This window comes from Hippocampus zosterae, chromosome 2 (genome assembly GCF_025434085.1).
Source record: "Hippocampus zosterae strain Florida chromosome 2, ASM2543408v3, whole genome shotgun sequence".
In the NCBI taxonomy this organism is placed as follows: Eukaryota; Metazoa; Chordata; class Actinopteri; order Syngnathiformes; family Syngnathidae; genus Hippocampus; species Hippocampus zosterae.
Window position 1 is genome coordinate 35,565,326 of NC_067452.1, and position 16,934 is coordinate 35,582,259.

Here is a 16,934-nt window from a genome sequence, read left to right on the forward strand (position 1 = left end):
ATAATAATAATAATAATAATAATGTTTTTGGTACGGCTCTTGTAGTTCTTATTCAAAAGGCTGACAAAAGAAATTCCCAGCCAATGAAAAGCTGATTCCTCTTCAGTCCCACTTCTGGACTGTGTCTCAGTGCGTACACACAAGACCTTAATGTGATTTGTGGATGCATCCAACTTGAGTCATTTTCGAAGTCGCCCTGGGCCCTGTCCTGTAGTCAATTGTCAAGAGTTGTATTTAGAAGTAGGCCTTTGAGTGCTGGCAATGAATAGCCTTGTGATTTGGCTGCTCCGAGGCTAACCAGATGGGCACTATCCTCTCTCAGTCACTTTCCATAAAAGAGGTAATCAGTCAGGTTCTTTGGCTGACACTCCATTGGATTAGTGTGATGTCGCTGCCGTGCTTTGGTGCCGTTACTCTGCAACCTTGGGGAGGTACCAAGGTCCCCTGACTTTGATTGCCGACAAAATGCTTCTGGTAGCTTGGACATCATTACTTGACATGTTGGAGAAGAGATAGGATCAGGGTGTGAGTGAAGAATTGAATCCCCCGACTATGTTTGATGCTTCTCATTTCTTCCTCTTGTCCCCAATCATTCCTTTATGATACTTAGAGGAACAAAGCCCATTGAAAAAGACGTGGCGAACAATCGAACAAAGGAAGGATTTTCTGCTAAAGATGCATTACTCCAAGGCTCCTGTCCTTCTGCTCTTTCTCCATGATCTTCTCTCAGATAATTGCTCATTAGGAGAGAGAAATGTGGTTTTAATCGTGAGCGGTCCAAAACTGTATGAAGTTCATTTCAGCTAATGAATTTCAGAGAGACTGATTGTTCCCATCGAAACAGAAAAAGCAGCACTTGACCGATTATTAAAACGTCCAATTAGAGCCTCGAGCGGGTGTTGTTCTGTATGCTCGGGCAAGCATATTTGTGTTTTGTGTTTCATCTTATCATGACAAAGTGATGAATTTGTGGGCTTAATTTGGTTGGTTGGCTGCGGAATTATTGCTGATTTATGCAGTTGTGCACGACACAGCTCAGAATTAAAAGCTCTGGTTGTGGGTGTACATGAACATTATACTGCTGATATAAATTCAAAGTCAGGTGTGTCTGTTTTTTTATGGATTCTACAAATTAAATCTGTTTGATTAAAAACCCAAAATTAAAAACACAATTACAATTAGCCTTGACTGAGTAAATCCAATGATGTGCTTAGTTAATTGCTTGGTGAATGTTTTAATACATTCTGCCTCTAAATTGAATTTTATGTTATTCTTAATTAATTTAAAAAAATTGTTTCGTTGGGTCGTAACAACTTAGAAGATACAAAGATACAAAAGAGCAAAGGCCAATTATCACATCAAACTTGTGATACACTTCAAAAGTTACTATGGAGTCAAATTAGGTAAAATATTATATATGAGAGGAATTTCAACCACATTTTTTTCTACACTTGGATCAAAAATCCTTACTGTTCACTTGATTTTGCAGTTGAGAAATGTTTAAGCCTTGGAAGAGGTCTGTACGTTGCTTGTTCCTTTTTCAATCAATGTGGCCTGCTTGCCTCAGTGTCCAAATTAATTCTTGTCTCTTTTGTTTTCAGTGGTGGTTCTCTATTTGCAGGCAATAGGAAACAAAGAGTGGAGGGAGGTAAGAAAACATTATTTTTTTTAATTATATGTCAGTATCCGATGTCCTTTTTTTCCATCAGTCTCCCCAATGTCTCTACAGTGTGTAATCGCAGTCTGAAAAATACTGCACAAGCTATAAAAAAAAGTTCATCTATAAAAGATGGGAAAAACACAATGTCAAAAAGAGAGCATACAGTCATGACGAAAGATAAGAAAATATGCAAGGGGGCTTAATCGTTTGTTTCAATAAAAATGCATTTCACGGCTCCCTCTGGCATCTTCCAATCTTGCTCTCTGTTTTTACTATTTATGGGTGGAACATGTAACCTTTCATTGATTTGCCTCTGCCTTCACAACTGCCTTGTCACATTTCCATGTTACCTTAGTTTTACCCCCTCCAGAGGTGAAAGATGAAAAGTAAGAGCACTGGTGCATACTTCAAAGTATTCCTGGATACGATGGATACATCCAATAACTCACTTGTAACTGCCACTCCTGTTGTGACTTAGGTGTAAATCAGATCACATTTTATGAGCAAGTTTTCCAATCATTCAAAATTTCTCGTGAACCTTTATGGTCATTGATTCAAGCATTCGGGAAAGATGGGTTTCTATAACTAAACACCACTTCCCTGCAAAGGGATGCAACGGTCAGGCCAACTACCGTATTTTCCGCACTATAAGGCCCACCTAAAAGCATTTGATTTTCTTAAAACCCGACAGTGCGCCTTATAATCCGCTACGCCTTATATGTGGATCAATATTCCATTTCTTGGACGGAGTATTTTAAATGTTCTGTTAAGCTCTTTGTTTCAGCTGCAGCAGTTGTGAAAGCTCTATACAAATTAGGCTGTATTGTATTGTATCGTATTGTATTGTATTGTATTGTCCTCCTTTTAGCGTACATCCATCTAGTGGATGCATAACACAATCGCAGCCACTACTGTAGGTTCTATTCTGTGTGCCTTATAATGCGGTGCGCCCTATATATGAAAACCGCCATTTATTGGAGGTGCGCCTTCGACTTCAAAGTGCCTTATAATGGGGAAAATACGGTACTTCATTTTTTTAAGTAGACTGAAAACATTTGAGTTTGACATCAAAAGACACAAAGCAACATCTCAGTTCATATGTTGAGGGGTTTATTTCTGGCTCCGATCCACAACTTGGAACATATCATTGTTTGCTTGAACCCTTCCATTTTTCATTTCAGCAAAAGTATTGGAAGAGTTCACTGCAGCCACTTTTGGTTATTGTTTTGTTTTAGTTTCACTTCTTGCCCATGATGAACCAAATTTTTGTTTGGGTATTGTGTTTTGGTTCTTTATCTTTCTGCATGATTAAGAATCACTCGATCGGTTTAGTTATGTCGTTCGATAAAACGGCAGACAAAGGCCTTTCTTAAATCATATCCACATTGTATCTGTCTTGACTTTATTGAGTATGAGCAGCAAAAATCATGAGATACGATTTGATCAAGATGTACCACATGGGGGAGGAGTGCAGATGCGCTGGTCTCTCAAATGTGATAGTAGAGGCTCACTTGCACACCACCGTCGGGATCAGTGTTGTGCCTGAACGAGTGTGCCTCAATCTGGTTCCTACTTTAGACTGTATTTTAGCTCGCTCATCAAAGACTACAGTCCTGTTTTTTTTAATTCTTCATTTAATTTTTTTTTTTTTAAAAGAACATTTAAGTTTTTCCTCATGAGATTGTAGGGTGAAGCCAGCAGCTGTCTACTGTGGTGGGCTGAATAAAGGCGTGCAATAACATATTGTTAAAAAGAAAGGTTTTTATTTTTATTTTTATATATGAACTATAAACTGAACAAGTTGATTAAAAAAACACGTGAAATGAACTTTCCAAACATTGGTAGAGCTTGAGGAGGAAAACCTTCAGCTAATCTAGGTGATTAACACCAACTTTAATGCCATTGACATGGAAGAAAGGAAAGCACCACCACTTTTAGAGCGAGTTGCCGCTATCATGTGGATGTTACAAAACCTCCAAGCGTATGATGAAAATTGAAAGAAAAAAATAAGTAAAACAAAGATCTGTCAAATTGTTTCCCCACCACACAAAAGAAAATATAGCTATGTATTTACAGTTGCTAAAAAAAAAGTCAGTGAACCTTTTGTACTGACCTAGATTTCTGCATAAATTTGTCGTAAAAACATGATCAGATTTATTTTTTTTTGTCGAACATGTGTCAATATTCTTAATAATTGTGTGTTTCTTTGTTTTTACGAAACACAACATAAATGTGGCAGCGCCGGGTGAAAAAAGTGAACCCTTGGACATTTTAGTTTCAGTTTTTGAGCCTCCTTTTGCAGCAATAACTTCAACCGAACATTTGCTGTAGTTGCAGATCAACGGTCAAGAGGAATTTGGATCTTCTTCATAAAACTGTTTTAAGTTCAACCATCTTCAAGCAACAGTGCCAACCTTCCTACATTCCGTTTTATGGTGAACTGATGAACATCAAGGCTTTTGCTGATACTTTTGTGACCCTTTCCAGTTTTCATGCCAGTACATAATTTTTAATTGTAGGTATTCGTATCACTCTTTTTTGTCTCAGGCATGGTTCCCATCGGCCTGTGCTACTTGAGGACCAAGCACTAAAACCTGGTGTTTTTTTTTTTTTTTTTTTTATAGGCCAGCCGAATTTAACCACCACCTCCAATCTCATCATATTGATTGGATTATAAGTCGGCAAACTCCAATTAGCTCTTGGAGAAGTCATTAGCCTCAGGGCTCATGTAGCTCTTCAACTCTGTCTTGTGAACGTTTATAGGGCGAGTCCTATAACAACATGAATACAGACTATTATTTTGTATGGTATTAGTTTAAGAAAACAGTGTTTGTCTATTGTTCTGACTTTGATGTAAATCGGGTCACATTTTATGACCGTTTTTGCAATCATGGTAAATCGAAAAGGTTCACTTTATTTTTTCCGCAACTGTTTACGTTTCATAGTCAACAATAAATAGTAAAGAGTTACGAGAATTCAGTTGCATATTCAGATGAGGCGAAGCTCAGAGTTGTGCAGGGGCACGGTGTGAGCGCGAGGAGCTGACACAAAGTGTATGCTCAGCAAAAGTTACAACAATAAACTAAAAAAAAAAAAACATTTCAGACCTCATCATCTTTTAATGTTTGTGTTACTGCTCATGTTTGTATATTGCATTGCCAGTGCTGTATTGAAGCCGACCATGTTACCATAGCAACGCATGCCGACAGGTCAGTGCAGAGAGCTGATATGTGGACAGAGCCGTCGCCAGACCCCAGCTTTCAGGAGGCCACATGAAATGCAAGTTGGGGGCCAATTATTAAAAACACCCTACAGACAGCACCTATTTTGCACCATATAGTTGGAGATATTCGTGTAGCACTTCTAGTCAATTGTCTTGAAAGGAACCCTTCGTAACAACTACTGGCAAGTATTACCCCAGACAACATTTACAATACATATACATTGATGCCTTCTTCAGTACGTCGATGCCGCAGCCGAATTGGATGTGACAAAGTGAAGCTATTTGTAAAGATCCTCCTTCACATGGTCTTTGTGGTTGTGTCATCAAATAACAACCGTTTATTGAATTAATACCGATATCGTGATTGGATGCGAACAGATAAGACTGGCGATCATTCAAACACAAACACCATTATTTATTTACATTTTTTTATGTCTTTGTGATTAGCAACTCAACATGAATATTTAAGAAAAATAGCCAGCCAGCCACCCATCCATTTTCTACCGCTTATCTGGGGTTGGCACGCGGGGGCAATAGCGTTAGCAGGGACGCCCAGACTTCCCTCTCCCCAGCCACTTCTTCTAGCTTGTCCCTGGGGATCCCACGGCGTTCCCAGGCCAGCCGGTAAACATAATCTCTCCTGCGTGTCCTGGGTCATCCCCAGGGCCTCCTCAAGGTGGGACATGCCCGGAACACTTCACCAGGGAGGCATCCAGCATCCTAATCAGATTCCCAAGCCACCTCATCTGTCTCTTCTCGATGTGGAGGAGAAGCGGCTCTGCACCAAACTTCATTTTCCACTGTTTGACTTTCGGTTTCCATTTGAGGCAGCAAAGTAGGGATCATATTTAAGTACAATGACTTGCCAAATCGTTTTTTTTTTGTTTTTGTTTTTTGCCTCTGTTGCTTCAAGGGAAGGCGTTCAAGACAACATAAGCTTTAATTATTCAGAATGTTTTACAAATCGAATTCCACACGGTCAACAAGATGTAATCAATGTTTAATGACCATCCCTGGTTGGCATAAACTTTCAGCCATCAGAAATGGTCTTATTCCTTGTGTTAGGATTTAGTCATTATAGGGCCTGTAATGCGCTGCATTCGACAGAGTAAACACACAGTCATCAGATAGTGTGACCACATTTTTGGGTGCCTCGAGGCGATGATCGTTCATGAGGTGAAACCAGACAAATATTGTTTGCTTTTGAAATTGCATTTCCAATCGAGAAACAAATTGGAGATGGAAAAAGCAACTCTGCATGTGACATTCCTTTCCCTGAACATGGAAACTAGTGGCGCTGCTTGCATCACTTTCACAAAAAAAAAAAAAACGTTCAATCGATCTGACTGGGTTTGTTGTGGCGGCACACATGCAGTCGAAGTGATTCTTCCCAGTGCCGTAATGACAGTTGACATTGGACGAAGAAAAACCGCTTTGAAACTTGACAGGAACAAAATTGATCGACTGAAAGGTCAGTGTGTCACAAGATTTGACCGTGACGTAGTTGTGTTTGACAACTACCGCACTGTGTAGTGTATGCGCATTTTGATTTAGAAATCAAAAGATCACCCTCAAATTCATGAGAGCTCTCACATCCCTCCATTCTAAGAACTGCTTCTGAGTTTCCCAATTGAATAAGTATGTGGTGTACCCCTTTATCGGGCTATGTTTGATCTCTTAAACTTGACCTTAAATGTCCTAACTCAGAGGCAGTAGAAGCCTATGGTTTCTCCAAGCATGACAAGGTAAAATCTAATGCGAATATTTCCCTCTCATGAGTGCAAATCATTATGGCAAAAAAAAGTATTGTGTTGTATCATATTTCCGCAGTATAAGGCGCATTTAAAGGCATTCATTTTCTCAAAATCCGATGCACCTTATATATGGAAAGATATTCAGATTTAGTGGACAAAATATTTTAAATGTTTTGTAAATTGCTTTGTTACAGCTGCAGCTTATGTGAAGGCTCTCTATAAATCGAGCTGTATTTTATTGTAGTGTATTTCCTTTGGCATAGCTCCATCTAGTGGATGGATAACACACAACTGCAGCGACTATTGTAGCTTCTATGCTATGCACTTTATCATGTGGTGCGCCCTGTATGTGAAAACTGTTTAAAAATAGGCCATTCATTGAAAGTGTGACTTATAGTACGAAGTGCCTTATAGTGCGGAAAGTACGTTAATTTGATTTGAATAAATATTTTGTCAACATAAAACCTGATTGATTTTGGTGTTTTAAAAAAAAAAGACATCCTAAATTGTTTCACCTGCAATGCAGCTATCAAAAATAAAAAATAAAAAATCACTGCTGATTGAAATTTGAAACCAATTGGGATTTGCTGTGGGGCTGATACAGCGGGTGGGATCTAAGGTCCAGGGCACTTCCATGAGTCCCTGGTAATGAATGGGGTAAGGACGCAGTTAATAGCATCGCCGATGTGTCCAGGGCACTAAAGACATGAGTCCGGGTTTCGTAGCTGTGGTGAGGCAGTGCCAAAATCAATAGCTCGTTACATGGTGCTTTTGGGCCAGACCGTGGAGGCGAGGCTCGTACTCCACTGGGGGAATTAGTGTTGGTGTGATTGTCAGCGGGAGAACGTTGGCAACTGGACTTGTGTGGGTTAGAGAGCCTCGAGTCTTGCTCAAAATAGCCCCCAGATTTCTCAGGGGACACAACATTTAATACAAAGCCCAAGCCCTTTTTTTTAGATCCTATTTTAATGGATATTTGAGTGTCTTAATTGTAACAAATGTCATCATATGAATATAACTTTATGAGTTTCATTTTTTTCTTTCTTTTTTGAGGAAGTTTAATCTCATGTATTGACTTTTCCATTGTTGTAGTCCGGCCGGACAGAGGTGATCGATAACACTCGGAACCCGGATTTTGTCAGAAAGTTTGTCTTGGATTTCTTCTTTGAAGAAAAGCAAAATCTAAGGTTTGATGTGTAAGTATCCTGATGTTTTATTCAAATTCCTCAAATCAATCCGAGGTGTCTCTGTTGCATCGCAACTCAATTTGGTGAAAAGAAATCTCATTCAGACTAAGCAATGTAAGCAATGAACTGGCTAGTCACTCGTGGGCCTCCCTGATTGGATTTGATGTTTTGTTATCCCCACTTAATTTCACAAACCTTTTTATCCTTCATCGATAGCTATCATAGGTCACTCACATTCTACTTGAGCTTTATCTGCATGGTATGAGCTGCATAATTATTGTGACAATTGCTTTAACTAAGCTGAAGATAGTGAAGTGAGGAAATTGTACCCCCCAAAAAAGAAAAATAAGGTGCATACATTTTCATATTTGGTGTGGAATTGGACTCTCGTAGTCATATGGGATCCAATACAAAAGGCTGTCTCAAAAAAGTGCCATACAATTGTTTATTCATTTATGTATTTATTAATCACATGAGAACAATTACATTAAACCGTTGATCAACTTTTTCCTTTTTGAAAACCAGATCTGTTCCATTGAAGAGTAGACTTTTTTTTTAAATGTCTCATTATATCTGATTTAGGCTTTGTAGTAATTGTTATTCAAGTTTTTTTTTGAAGCACTCAGAATGAAGCACAGCCTTGGAGATCATTAAATCCACATACCGTAATTGCTTGCGCTTTGGAAAAATGCGCTGTTGAGTAGCTGAGCTAAATTGCATGCAATCAACAACTATTTAAGCACGAAGGGAGATGTCAAAATCTGAACATGATCTGAGCACTCCACACACATGCAACATTGCCACCATTTGCAAAGAAGCATTTTAAATGTCACATTGAAATAAATATATGTGCAGTGCTGTTCGGTTCTAAACAAGCAACTGCACTTGTGGAGGTAATCCTCCCAGATCAGGGGCCACCAACATGGTGCCCACTGGCAGCAGGTAGCCTCCAAGGAGCACATGAGTAACCCTCTGGGCTATTCTAAAAATAGCTCGCCGGTGAATAAATCACACTTGCACTTGCATTGGTGTAAATTGGCAAATGTGTGTGTGTGTGTGTGTGTGTGGGGGGGGGGGGGGTTGTTGTTTTAAATAACATTAAAAATACCTGAAAAAGAATTAAATTAGGTTTGCTGTTACCCGCAGAAACTCTTATTTGGATCAGGCAATACTGATAAGAAAAAAAAAACTACCATAGTCAAGTCCAAATGTCAGTCGTTCATAACATTGGTGGAAACAAACTACCAAGCACAACTATGATAAAATTGTTTTTATTCCAAATTATTCAAATGTGTTATTTGAGAAGTTGGTATCTAAATGGTGGCCTTTTCTAATAATTAGCAGCCAATAGTTGCTCATTTTAAAACAACAACAACAAAAATTACTTCTGATTCTGAGGAGCAGCTCTGTTTCAAAAATATATATTTTCTTCAATAAGCCGAGGTGACTTGAATCAAAATGAAGAAAATGAATCAAACTGCCCAAATTGTTAGTAAGCAACATACAGTATCACTGCTAATATGCTACTTGCAAATTTAAACCTCAACAGATGTCGATACTTTTTTTTCTTCTATCTATGTTTCCGCCAGGTACAATGTGGACTCCAGAAGCTGTAACATTTCCAAACACGTAAGTACAGTATGCCAATGTCAACTGACAGTTTTGACTCAGAGCTCATAGCTCTGATAGCTGACGGCTGGGATGGGCTCCAGCACCCCCCGCGACCCTAGATGGGTCAAGCGGTTCGGAAAATGGATGGATGGAAGAGTGAACATGACTGAATCACAGCATGACGCATAAACTGTCATTCAGAACTCAATGTAGCGTAATCTACTGACAAATGTTTTTTTTTTTTCATTTTCCCCCCTCCACAAAACTATCAATCATGCCGGAGCGCAGAAGGTGAGTGGTTTATGATTAAAATCCACTGTTTGTCTCATCCTCCTTCACTCATTCCATTATTTGTTCTAAAATAGTCCACTTCATTGCTTTTTCTCTCATTGTTTCATCTCATCTCATCAAGGACAAACAGCCCCAAGGCAGAGCGTTTGCCCACTTCATACTGTTCTTCACCGCGTTGTCTCTCCTCGGCGGGACTTCAAATGTACAAGCAGCTGTTGTTGTTTGAGGCGACACCAGATTGTGTCGGGACATTTACAGGTGCTAAACACATCGAGACTTGTCCCTAACACATAAAGGACACAAAACAAAAGACGTTTCATGTTTCAACCTGTTGTTGCAAAAATGTAGCGTGGTTGCCATTTACATTTAACCCTTGCAGGGACAGCGGTTACTACAGTGGACAGCTTATCATATTCTCAGGTTACTGGGTACACGAACGGGTTAAAGACAGAGAGAGAGAGGAGCCGCTGCGGGTACCCCCGCCAGCATCACAGACATACTCTAATTGCCATGACGCATGTTCGTGTGTTGCCACCTCACTTTGATGTCTGTCCATTAGTGCCTGTCCACTGTAGTGAATGTAGTATGTTCTTGCTTAGTAGCAAGAAGCTAGAAATAAAAATTATTGAACATTCCCACAAGGAAGGCAAAGTTATTTCTCTGAATCCAGTTTTTGGAATGTTAGAATTCTTTATTTTTATTGGGCGGATGTGTGTTGTCGTGGAATGTTAACAGTTGTTAACTTTTTTCCACATAAACCTATGACAGTTAAAGTCGAATAGGAATGCAAATGTTACTTAAAATGTGGCACGATGAAAGTGTGGTCAGAACATTTGCCTCATGGATCTGAGATTAGGGTTTGAATCTGGGCCCAGACCTTTCCGTATGGAGGAAGCGTGTTCAGTTTTCCCAAAAACGATGCTCTCAATTGTCTGCAGATTTGAGTGGTTGTCTATATGTGCCCACCAAATAGCTGGTGACCAGTCACCCGAAGTCAACTAGGATAGGCTTAGGCACATCTGTACCAAGAAAGCGGTCTCGAAGACACATGGAAATATTGCCTGTACAATTTATCTGTGTTTTTATGATGGTAATAGTATGACCCTTGAAAGTTTTATACACCCCAAAAAGAACTAAATACAAATCCACAACATGAATTGCATCTGACTGCAGCGCCACCATGAAGTCATCCATTTTTATTTACTTTTTCCTCAGGATTTTTTGGGCCAGACGTTTTGCACCCTTGGAGAAATCATTGGTTCCACAGGAGGGCGGCTGGAGAAAACTCTTTCGTAAGTTGTGTAACAAAATCTTGTTGATACGTATATAATTACTTATGACAAATTAATTCCCAAATTGTTCCCAATTTCTGCTATTGTGTTCAATGATAATGAAATGTATGCTCATGAATATTGATGGCCAACTCCTAATGAAATCAACGCTGTAATACCCATCTCAGTGATGAAGTGCGTATAGCCTCAACTGGTTTAATCTATTAGATCACAATGTCGGAGGCAAGATCGGGCTATCCAAGGGCACAGTGCAAGTGAACCAAGTCTAGGTCTCGTGTGAGAATACTGAGTGATGAGACAATTAGTACCCCCATCCCCACGCCCCACCCCTACCCCACTATTACCTACTCAGTAATAGGTTATTTTCCAGAACCTCATGTCATGCAAACACGAGCCTCCGATTTTACGTCAACTCAATGCTGAGACATTTTGACAAATTTGATGTCATAATCGACGGCAAGTGTGATTCAAAAAAGGGCATGGCATTCAACTCCTACCTAGTGTTTCGATCAAACCTTGGTGACCTTATCCGTAGTCCGTGTGAAAAGGTAACAAAATGAACTGTCGTTTGAAATTCAGGGCATGGGTCCTTTCAAGGTAGTTTTTTGGAATACGATTATACAAATACAAAAAAAGAATATTGTGTACAGTCAGTTTTACCTCATTCGCTCTTCATATCCTTCGGGTGCAACAATTGTGGTAAAAGCGCTCCCCATGAAATATTTATGAGTCATTTCCTTGTCAAATATGGAAACCTCTGCTGTGTGCTTGATTGCAGTTTGTTCAGCATCTTAGCTTGCACTCTCCTTTTTCAAGTAGCACAAATGAAACGGTGGTGTAAGATATATCAAATAAAAGTGTTTTTTTATCAGTACCGTATTTTCCACACTGTAAGGCTCTTTGTAGTATAAGGTGCACCTTTAACGAATGGCCTCTTTCGAAATTGTTTTCATATATAGGGTGCACCGCATTTAAAGGCACATCGAAGTTACAATAGTGGCTGCGGTTGCGTTATGCGTCCACCAGAAGGAACTACGCTAAAGGGAATACAATACAATACAAAACAGCTTTATTTATATCGAGCTTTCACAACCACAGCTGCTGTAACAAAGTGCTGTAAAGAACATGTAAAATACTACGTACAAGAAATCTGAATGTTGATCCACACATAAAGCACATCGGATTATAAGGCGCACTGTCAGCTTTTGAGGAAATCAAATGCTTTTAGGTGTGCCTTATTGCGCGAAAAATAGCATGGCAGCATGTTATGCACTGCTGTGCCTAGACGAGCTTTCGTTGAGAGTTGCTCAACTCCAGTCCCCTAGGGGGCGGTAATGTGTATACCAATCAATTTACTAACTGCGAAAAAAATCAAGGCCAACAGAGCCTGACTGATGTATCCCTGCAGTCACTCCAGGAGATGTACCTTTCATTCAGGATCTAGCTAACGTGCAACCGAATTCCAAAGAACATCAAAGTGCCATATTTTTCCCTGATGCGGATTCCAGAGCACACTTATTTGGATCTCTTTGATATTAAATTTCCATTTCCAGCACAATCTGAACATTGGGGAAAACAAATGAAAGGATGCAATCAGAGCAGCCCAAAGCGACAGACTTTTTAGTTTGTTCTGCTTTTTGCAGGCCAAACGATCACAATTACTATTCTTTCCATACTGTCTGTGTCTTTGATGGCGTTCTGCTGGGGATAGACAGCTGTCAGGAGTCTCTCGTAGACCAGACACAGTAAAGCCCGGGGGAAGAAACAAGGTAGGCATGAAGAGAGGCACGTAAAGGAAGGCGTGTGAAAGTTGACAACCCAGTAGAGCAGAGAGAGAGAGGGGGAGGATATCGATGCTGCAATTGATAGAAGAGGAGGATGAGAGGCAGAGGAGGGAGGAACAGAAAGAGGCCGATCCTCCTCGCTATATGTGCTGCCATTTAGAAGACTGCACTTCAGGTGCCTACACACAACAAAAAACGTCGAAAAATCCACAATGTACAAGATTCATTGGATTTATTTTTTTTCCCCGCCCTGCGTTTTTAGACTTGCTTTTCCAAATTACGTATGGTTCTGGTTGCCTCCTCGTGTCAGTGGGTGTTTGCTTTTAAAGGGTCACCACTTTTAGAAACGGACTCCATGCTGCGTGGCGAAACTGAGTACTCCTTTCCACTTACCTGTGTGTTGCTATGGTGACCAAAATATGGGGTATCAGATGAGGCGGTGAATGTATAATAGTGATTCAAAATGCACTCCCTTTTGAAAAGATAAATGTGGGGGTTCGTGGGATATACTGTATGGCGTGGATACGCATACTGTGCTGTGGGAGCATCAGATACCAGAGGTTATTTTTAAACTGAAAGTGCTTGTGAGAATGCTCACGAGCGTGTGCACGCACACACACACACACACACACAGGTTTTTCAACATGAGGATTTATCAGTGCCGAGTATGATATGAAATGCTGACATTAAATAAGGTGAAGAAAAAGCAAGCAAAAGAATCAGAAATTGCCTGTTTGTAAGGATAGGAAAAATGAGGCCGATCTATTAATAATCCCGCTGTTTGACGAGACAGCTTTGTGTGGATTGGGATTAGATAGGAATGGTCTTTTTTTTCTTGCCCAGAAGCCAGTTTTGGCACTAGACATGTCTTCGTCTTATTAGAAATAAATAACCTTCTTTGGAGGTTGCTGAAGTATGACCCATTTCTCTGAACCCGCCCCGAGGTAGAAATAAAGAGCAAAAGATGGATCCAAGAAAAACGATTCTGTCAGTTTCATGAACAACGGCGTGGAGATAAACACCGATGCGCTAAAATGACAATCTTCTATAGATCGTTAGATGCTGTTTGAGAATATTGCTAGGATACGTTTAAAATGAATGTTTTTGTCTTCGATGCCTTCTTGGATTGTCCCCTTGAAAAATGGCATTCTTCTTCTCACAGCCTGATCCCAATTTAACTTGAGAAAATTGCCTTTGTCTCTGCCCTGCGCTGATACATATTTGTCTCATAATCCAATTTCGAGATAGATGTAGGAGCTCAAAAACTTGGCTGGACTTTCTGGAATAAATAAAGTAAAAGGCTGTGTCCACGGGGAAGGCACACACGCCAATCGCTTTTGTGTGACGGTTGCGTGAACTACAAACCGAATTCCAATGAAGGCTTTTGTGTTAAAATCAATAATAATAATAATAATAATAATACAGGCGGCCCGGTAGTCCAGTGGTTAGCACGTCGGCTTCACAGTGCAGAGGTACCGGGTTCGATTCCAGCTCCGGCCTCCCTGTGTGGAGTTTGCATGTTCTCCCCGGGCCTGCGTGGGTTTTCTCCGGGTGCTCCGGTTTCCTCCCACATTCCAAAAATGTGCATGGCAGGCTGATTGGACACTCTAAATTGTCACTAGGTGTGAGTGTGAGTGCGAATGGTTGTTCGTTTCTGTGTGCCCTGCGATTGGCTGGCAACTGATTCAGGGTGTCCCCCGCCTACTGCCCGAAGACAGCTGGGATAGGCTCCAGCACCCCCCGCGACCCTAGTGAGGATCAAGCGGCTCGGAAGATGAATGAATGAATAATAATACAGCAGAACACATAATATAAGGTCAACAAGAAAAAAACTGCAGCTGGCAAAAAATAATTAACATAGAATTTTATGGGTGCAACATGTTCCAGAAAAGCTGGGACAGGTTGCAAAGAAGACTGAGAAGACTCATCAAACACCTGTTTGGAACATCACAAAGGTCAACAGGCTAACTGGGAACTGGTGAGTGTCTTGATTGGGTATAAAAGGATCTTCCCTGAATTGTTCAGTCATTCACAAGCAAAGATGGGGTGAGGTTCACCCCTTTGTGAACAACTGCGTGAGAAAATAGTCAAAACAGTTTAAGAACAATGTTCCTCAATGTATAATTGCAAGGGATATAGGGATTTCATTCTTTACGGTCCATATTTTCTCCATTGTGAGACAAATAAAGGTTTTCTTAACTTTACTTATCTTATCTTATTATCATCATCATATCGTTAAAAGGTTCAGAGAATCTGGAGAAATCACAGCATGCCGAAAACCAACATTGAATGCCCGTGATTTTAGATGACTCAAGTGGCACTGCATCATAAACAGTGACATCGTTGTGTCAAGGATATCGCCACATTGGCTCAGGAACACTTCAGAAAACCAACGTCAGTAAATACTGTTTGATGCTACATCTCTAAGTGTAACTTAAAACTTTATTGTACAAAGCAAAACCCTTTTATCGACAATACCCAGAGATGTTGCCGGCTTCTCTGGGTCCTGGCTATTTCTAAAATGGGCTGAAAGGTGCTCTGTGGTCTGACGAGTCCACATTTCAAATTGTTTTGGGAAACTGTGTTGTGATGTTGTGTCTTTTGGGCCAAAAAAGAAAAAAGAACCATCCGGACTGTTCTGGACGCAATGATCAAAAGGCAGCATCTGTGATGCCATGGGAAAAGTACACATCAGTGAAGGCACCATTGATGCTGAAAAGCACATGCAGCGCTTTTGGAGAAACATATGCCGCCATCCAAGCGATGTATTTTTCATGGACATCCCGGCTCATTTCATTCAGCGAGACAACGCCAACCCACATTCTACATGTGTCACAACAGCGCGGCTTCACAGTAAAAGACTGCGGGTACTTGACTGCAGTCCAAACGCGTCACCCATTGAAAATGTGCAGTGCATTATGAAGCGTAAAATACGACAATGGAGACCCCCGACTGTTAAACAGCTGAACCTGTATATCAAGTCAGAATTGGAGAGAATTCCGTCCACAACGCTTCAACAGTTTGTTGCCTCATGCGGTTCCACAAACATTGAATGAATGTGGTTCAAAGAAAATCTGATGTAACACAGTGGTAAACATAGTGCTGTCCCAGCTATTTTGGAACGTTAATAATGATTTGCTAAAAACAATCAAATTAAAAATAGGTTGAACATGTTTTGCAATTCATTTCCTTCTGTTTTTATTTGTGTTGAACACAAAATGCCACCCTCACTGCAATTGGGTTTGTATTTCAGTTTGTCTAAATTTTGATCTTGTGTATGTTTCAAAAAAAAGCAAGCTGGAGGAATAGCTTCTTTTTTTTCCGTTCCCTTCCTCTGATGAGTTAGTGATGGCGAACCGATTGTGTCAGGCGATGATAACAGCGAGGATTCTGCTGGTCAGTCTGTTGGTGAAGTGTGTTAGTGGAGGGCAGGGTGCGTAATTGTGGGCAGCTGGTAGGATGACTTCAAATCTGTGACCCAGTGCACAAATGCCAGAAGCATTGGACAGTCAAACTTTCTCAGCCATATTTTCACTGCTTTGAGAGACCGAAAAAAAGACAGACTTGCTGCAAGTGGAGGAGACATTATTTGTTATTTGTACAGTGCACACAGTAAAAATAAAGTCATCCATTTATTGTTATCAAATTATCCATTAAATTCATGATTCATTCATCACATTCATCACACTGTCCTAGAAAGCACACCAAACATTATTTATTGATTAAGATATCACGATATAGTTATATACTCCCCTGGCAGGTGTCAAACGTGGTTTTTCAGCGCTTTTGGCTTGAGTTGATGCGATTTGAAGTCATCTTTTACCAAAAAGGTTTCACAAGAAAGTCATAATTGCTCCAATGTCATTTGGAAGTTCATTTTACAACACGCATAATCATAAAGGACAGTAATGCATTCCGAAATTTCTCTGGAGAGTTAAAAAAAAAAGGTCTCCCTCTAATGTCACCCTCTTTTGCATTCCTTTGGTCACTCAAAGCTTTGATGGTCAAACATTTGCACCATAGACATGAACTCATGAAGCCATTGCTTGCATGTGTTCAGTAGTGTCTTTTTATGTTTTATCATCTTTCTTCTCAATTATAAGGCTGTCACACAACTTTCCAGAGTGCTCCT

General features: G+C 40.2%; 1 protein-coding gene across 1 annotated transcript in view; it reads left to right on the forward strand.

Moving 5' to 3' along the window:
* LOC127591661 (copine-9-like) overlaps positions 1 to 16,934 on the forward strand; it is a 64,273-nt gene that overhangs the window by 18,615 nt on the left and 28,724 nt on the right. Inside the window, exons 3-7 of the mRNA XM_052051959.1 lie at positions 1,602 to 1,648; positions 7,730 to 7,833; positions 9,414 to 9,453; positions 9,724 to 9,726; positions 10,942 to 11,018. Of these exons, the coding sequence (XP_051907919.1) occupies positions 1,602 to 1,648; positions 7,730 to 7,833; positions 9,414 to 9,453; positions 9,724 to 9,726; positions 10,942 to 11,018 (271 nt within the window). The remainder of the gene's footprint in view (positions 1 to 1,601; positions 1,649 to 7,729; positions 7,834 to 9,413; positions 9,454 to 9,723; positions 9,727 to 10,941; positions 11,019 to 16,934) is intronic.